At 49.0% G+C, this 6,140-nt stretch overlaps 1 protein-coding gene across 1 annotated transcript; it reads left to right on the top strand.

The window, feature by feature from the left end:
- Positions 1–221: 221 nt before the first annotated feature.
- ARHGAP17 (Rho GTPase activating protein 17) lies at positions 222–6,140 on the top strand (the record flags this gene model as incomplete). The annotated part of the gene is given in 4 exon segments (XM_009082811.1): positions 222–379; positions 1,040–1,462; positions 1,465–1,632; positions 6,010–6,140. Coding segments are annotated over 4 exon segments (880 nt in total), but the record flags the coding sequence as incomplete, so codon positions are not given.

Below are 6,140 nucleotides of genomic sequence, written 5' to 3'. Positions count from 1 at the left end.
TGTTCACCACTAACCCATTTCCTCAAGTGCCACATCCACACGTTTTTGAACACCTCCATGGATGGTGACTGCACCCATGCCCCAGGCAGCCCTTCCAGTGCTTTACACCCTAATGGGTGACGCGTCGCACGGTTTGTACTGCGCACCTGGATGGGGGCAGCTGGGTCAACTGGCAGCTGGCAGTTACGGTCAACTTGTAACATTGGATTTTTCACTTTCAGTACCTCCAAAGCCAAGGACAGCACGAGTTCAGGCACTCCTCCCCCGGTGCGGAACGGGGGCCACGGGGGCCCTGCCCCAGCCCCAGGCAGCAGCGCTCAGCTCTCCGTCAGCCAGCCCCAGAACGCGGCCGGGCCCAGTCCCCACGCGCTCAGGAGAGGTGTGTTTGCAGTTGCTTTGCAAGCTGCCACATTGCAACTCTTTATGGACCGCAAAGATGCTACTAAAATAACTTGATCAGTCTTTTCCTGTTTTATACGCAGTGGTTTCACTCACTTGCATGTCCCTAAGGCCTGGCTGTAAGTGCAGCTTTGACTTTTGGCCTCTGTGAGTGTTGGTATCAGTGTCACCAATGCTGTTTAACAGACTCACCCAGAAGTTATTGACCAGTAAACGTGCACACATCTGTAGCTTCCTATCAGTACTGCTTTTGCTTGATAATACACTGATTTATTTTGATAATGTACCTGAGCATTCTTTTATGCTGCTAATTTCTTTCTTTGGGAGTTTGATTTAGAATCCTAGAATGGTTTGGGTTGGAAGGGACCTGATTCCAAGCTCCTGCTATGGGCAGGGACACCTTCCACCAGCCCAGGTTGCTCCAAGCCCCATCCAAACCTGGCCTGAAATACTTACAGGGATGGAGCAGCCACAGCTGCTCTGGGCAGCCTGTGCCAGTGCCTCATCACCTCACAGGGACAGATTTCTTCCCAATATCCCATCTAACCCTTCTCTCTGTCAGTATGAAGCCATTTCCCCCGTCCTGCCCCTTGAGGCCTTCCCGGCACACGATGATGAAGTCTCCCTGTTCTCTCCACAGCTGTGAAGAAGCCAGCACCAGCCCCCCCCAAACCAGCCAACCCACCGCCAGGGCAGCCAGGCAGCCAGAGCTCTCCCCCAGCTGCTCAGCCACCTTCTGTCTCTCCAAAACCACCTGCTAGAAGCTCTTCTCCTCCTGCTCAACAAGCAAACCAAGGAGCAGCCCCAACCTCCTCTTCCCAGGTTTCTGCACCTCGGAGATATTCCAGCAGCGTTTCCCCAATCCAAGCTCCCAACCACCCACCCCCACAGCCCCCAACACAGGCAACTCCTCCACTGCAGCCCAAAGCAAACAGCCAAGCATCTCCCTCCCCTGGCAGCGAGCACGGACCAGAGCAGCCCTGTTACACTCCTCCGCAGACTCCGACACCACCCGACACCCCTCCCCTGGGCAAGCACCCCAGCAGCTCCCCCTTGGCCCTGCCAGCGGCCAGGCCCCCTCTCTACCTCAGGGTGGGACACTGCCCCGGCCACGGCCAGTGCCCAAGCCCAGGAACAGACCCAGCATCCCCCCTCCGCCTCACCCTCCCTCCCAGCTGCCTGGAGATGGGATCGTTGCCAATCCCACGCAAACAGCTTCCAAAATAGTCACAGGTGAGTGGATTCTTCTGTGTTCTGTGTCTCCTCGGGGAGAGAAATGGAGAATATAGTGCCTGTAGCTGGAAATGAGTGTGGGAGGGAAAACTGAGAAGCACAAATAACAGTTAAAACAGCAAACAGCTCATTTCCAGTGAAATGCCCACCCAGCTGCTCTGCACACCTGGGCCTGGGGAGCTCCTCACTGAAAGTTTCATTCCCAAGGCAGAAGAGTTTGGGGCAGGTGGGGAAGAGCTTGTTGTAGTTTTTTCCTGTTTGGAAGCTAAACGCTGATAGCAGCTCTCTGGGGCTGTCTCCAGGCTCAGCATCTTGGCAGTCAGTTCTGCTTGTACATCTGTTGCCAAAAAGCAAATATTTGGAGGAGGGAGAAGATGTGGCCAAGGATAGTGGATTTCAGCACATACTGAGATAAGAAAAGGGCAAAAGTGGTCACTGACACATGTTCTAATAGGCAAAACACACAGAGGATGTTTTACCTTCTGAGAACAGAGTCTTCTGATGTGCTTTTAAGTTCGACATTCAGAAGCTGAAGAATCATGTAAACCAAACTGTGTTTCTTAGGTCAATATTTATAGATCTTCATGTTTTAAATGGAATCTTTCTGGTTTGAGATGGTTGTGAAGTAAAGAGAAACTGTCTTAAGAGAAGCATTGTCTTCTCACAGGAGTTTCATGGTTCTTCTAGTTACTAGTTTGATAGGAATACCTTTCATTTAAGTTAATACAGTTAATTAGTAAAGTTAACTTGATTCTTTAAATGTAATTGCTGAGGCCATTCAAAACTAGCAGATCTTGAAATGTTCCCCTGCTGAGTCCCTGCTCATTCAAGGAAGTTCTTAAGAAAGAGATAATGAATATAGGAGCCTAATGCTTTTAAATCCACTTGTAATTAATAATGGTTAAAGCCTTCCCATGGCACTGCAGCTTCTCTAGAATTAGACTAATGTATTGGAATGCAAAGTACCAATTCTGATGCCTAACAGCTTTACCCCAATGCCTTCACAGGTGGGGATGGTTACTGCGAATAAGGTTTGTACTCACACCATGTGCACTGTCAGCTGAACTGCTCTGTTTGTAGCTTGAGTTTGGACATGCGCTTTGGAGTCTGTGCTGTCAGCTGTACCTCATCCCACCTAGCATCCTGGCTGGGAGAGGTCTCAGCACCTCTGCTGCTGCATTTGAGTAGGCCTGTGAGCATCAAGTTACTCCTTAGCTGGAAAGAAGTAACACTGCAAGTCCCCAGAACTAGTGCCCAGGTCAGGTGTGATGAGCACTCCCTTCCCAACAGGTTTGCTCTCCTCAGTGCAGGCAAATATTACAGCTCATGGTCTTTCCTGCCATTCAGAGGATTATGGTTGCATTCTGATGTAGCTCTCACTTTAGGTTTGTAGTTCTTTTTGACCATATGGAATTTATTTGGCGAAATCCAAGTCAGTATGACTAAGCCCCGTGCAAAACAACCCCAGCAGCACCTGCACTCTGGCATGTTTCACCTGTCAGCCCTCGGCTGCACTAATAGCACCTTCTGCTCAGGCCCAGCTGCCCCCACACCCTAACTGTCCCGTGTGGGGCAGGGATGCTGCTGCTGCATTCCGAGCTGACACCTGCATGGCAGGCTGGAAGAGTTGAGGCTGCATTCCCAAATTACCTCCAGATTTGCCTGTTTACAGCAAAGACACTGAAATTAGTATTGGATTGAGAAGACAGTTGGAAATAGTTTGTGGTTTGTTTTTTTCATTTGGAGAAACAAGTTGCCCACAGAAGCTGTGGCTGCCCCATCTCTGGAAGTGTTCAAGGCCAGGTTGGACAGGGCTTGGAGCAACTTGGTCTCCAACCAAACCATTCCATGATGAAACTAGCAGTAAACAAGCTGCTTAAGGGGGTTTTGTCACTATATTTAAATACATGGGCAATTTATTCCCAAGCTGAATCCAGAAGTAAGGCTGAGCTCTGGATCTTTGCGGCCCTTATAATTCGGTTAAGAACAGGAGCTGTACTGGTGAGTCAAGCTTCAAGGAACGATTAACCTTAATTTCTAAGTGTTCATAGTTTGACCATGTTTGTTTTCATTTTGGGGTTTTCCTGGTCCTGAGGAAGTTGCTTTAATGATGGCAGGTAGGAGAGTTTGTTTCATCCCAGTGTAACTGGAGAAATCCTTGTCTTGTAAACAGCAGCCAGTGGGTGTGCAGGGCTGCTCCATTCCTGGGGGAGCTGGAATTGGGCTAGGCAAGCACCTGCCAGATGGGAGTGATGGGCACAGCCTTATATCTCTCCTTTCAAATGCAAACCATAGCAAATCGGTCAAGTTATGTACTGTAAACACAGCATGAGAGCTCCAGGCAGGAAAACCAGGACAGGAAAGCTGCCGAGGGAAGATTCTCTCTGAAACTGGTCAAGAGACCTAGAAAATATTGTCTGTTTTGCTGAAAACCTCTTGGGGAGCAGTATGTGATACTCAAGCTCACCTCCAGCAGTGCAGGAGGGTCCACCTTTTCCAGATCAGTCTGCTGTTAAAGGATTAATGCTCTGAATTAACACATCACTGCCTATCACAGAGGAGTATCTGCTCTGATACTTACACTGCACATGTAAGCACTCACAGACTCACCTAATTCATCATGTGCAATCACTGGTTTAATTTTAACCTGAAAGAGTGCGGGAAGATGGTTAGGAACAACAGAAGCCAAAATTAAGTTACCAGCATACCTCATAATTACCACAACAGGAATTCTGAGCTGTCTTCAGGATGCTGTTGCTTCCTTTGTGTGCTGGACTTGAGTAATGCCTCACATTTATGGTGTTCAATTAAGAAGCCCTAGAATATTCTAATCAAGAATTTTATTAAACAATCTAGATGTTTGACCAGCATTCTGTAGGAACTGTATTGGCAAGTTCAATGGTAAGGACCAGGCAGATGATTGGCCACAGCTGTCCCCTAACTGATAATCATGTGTGTGCTAACCTTGACTAACCCCGGCAGTGCCCCTGCTTGCTCGCGGCCCACGGGGCATGGCCAAGGCACCTGCTCTGCTCTAACTTACTAAAGTGCTGCACACCAGAGCGTGTCAAGTGTTGGTGTCTCACTGCCCACGGACAGAAATGTAGACACGGTGTGTTTCGTGCGGAGGCTCATTCCGTGTTGGACGTAGCTGTACTGTGCTGTGTCAGAAATGTTCCTTCCCTGTGTCACTGAATCCCAGAACAGTTTGGGTTGGAGGGCACCTCTGGAGATGATCCAGTCCAACCCCCTGCCCAGGCAGGGTCACTTGGAGCAGGTGACACAGATAAATGTGCAGGGAGTGGGACTGGATGGGCTTTGAGGTCCTTACAGCCCAGGCCATTCTGTGATTCCATGACTCAACTTCCTGCTTGGTGTCAGACCAGAACATGACCGAGTTCCAGCTGCTATCCCAGAATGCAGATCCCTGCAGGTTGTGAGGCTGAGAGGAGCAGGGGAGGCTGCACCTGGTGCCTGCTTTCCCCTCTTCCATGTCATTAGCTCAGAAACCTTCAACTTGAACACTTCTAAAGTAACTTCTGGGCTAAATTCAGGCCTTTGTGCTTGAGATCCAAGTCCCAGGCTCTCTGGGGTGCCTGGTGTGCCTCTCTGTTTGAAAACAAGGCCTTTATTTGGATTCTTTATTGACTTAAGTGATCTAAATCACTTTCTATGTGTAACAGCTGCTGGGTTGCAATGAGGGATGTCTTGGCATTTGTAAATCAGCTTTCCAAAATCCTGACAATATTTTCAGTTCTCCTTTTTGAACTGTTAAGGATTTTTCTGGTCTTATAATTCTAGCTACCAGTCAGACACCAGAAATGCAGCATTTGGGGTCCTTCTTGGACACCTTGGCTTGAACAAAATCCTCTCCTCAGAAGGGGCAAAGACCATGATGTGGCTTGTCATACCCTGGAGGGGGTTTAGTCTGCTTTAGGGTTAAACCATCTCTGCCTCGTTTTGACACTATCGATGTCCCTGTTGCTTCTCCAAGTCACAGACAGTGGTAACCTGGTGGATGATTTAGGTGCCAGGTTATTTTGCTGAGTGTTTTGACATGAAAGTCCAGAGTAGCTCTTCAGGGACATTGAGGAGTCTGATCCTAAATCAGACTCACTGACCTCTGTTCTCCAGGAAGAAATGGTTGTCTATTACTTTAGTTACAAGATTAAACCAACATCTGTAGGGGAAGCAACTCCAAGCTGTTCAGTTTGGCTCAGACCTTTAGTGCCCACACCTGCAGGCAGGTGCCCTCCCTCTGTCCAAGAGTCTTTGTTGATGTTTCCTTTCCCTCCTCTAAGGACCCGCCCAGGAATACCCGAGTGACTGACCCAGCCCTGTCCCAGCTGCTAAACTTGCTGTTCCTTTTTTGTGCAGACTCTAATTCCAGTATTCCAGAACCACTTGCAAACCCTCCTTCAGAGCCTCCTACAGAGCCTGCGAGCAGAGAGCTGCACAACCACCTGCTACTGGACATTGACCACGACACGGAGAGCACCGCACTGTGA

This window comes from Acanthisitta chloris, unplaced genomic scaffold, assembly GCF_000695815.1.
Source record: "Acanthisitta chloris isolate BGI_N310 unplaced genomic scaffold, ASM69581v1 scaffold1789, whole genome shotgun sequence".
In the NCBI taxonomy this organism is placed as follows: Eukaryota; Metazoa; Chordata; class Aves; order Passeriformes; family Acanthisittidae; genus Acanthisitta; species Acanthisitta chloris.
Note: the sequence above shows the minus strand (reverse complement) of the source record. Positions and strands in the feature narration are given on the sequence as shown.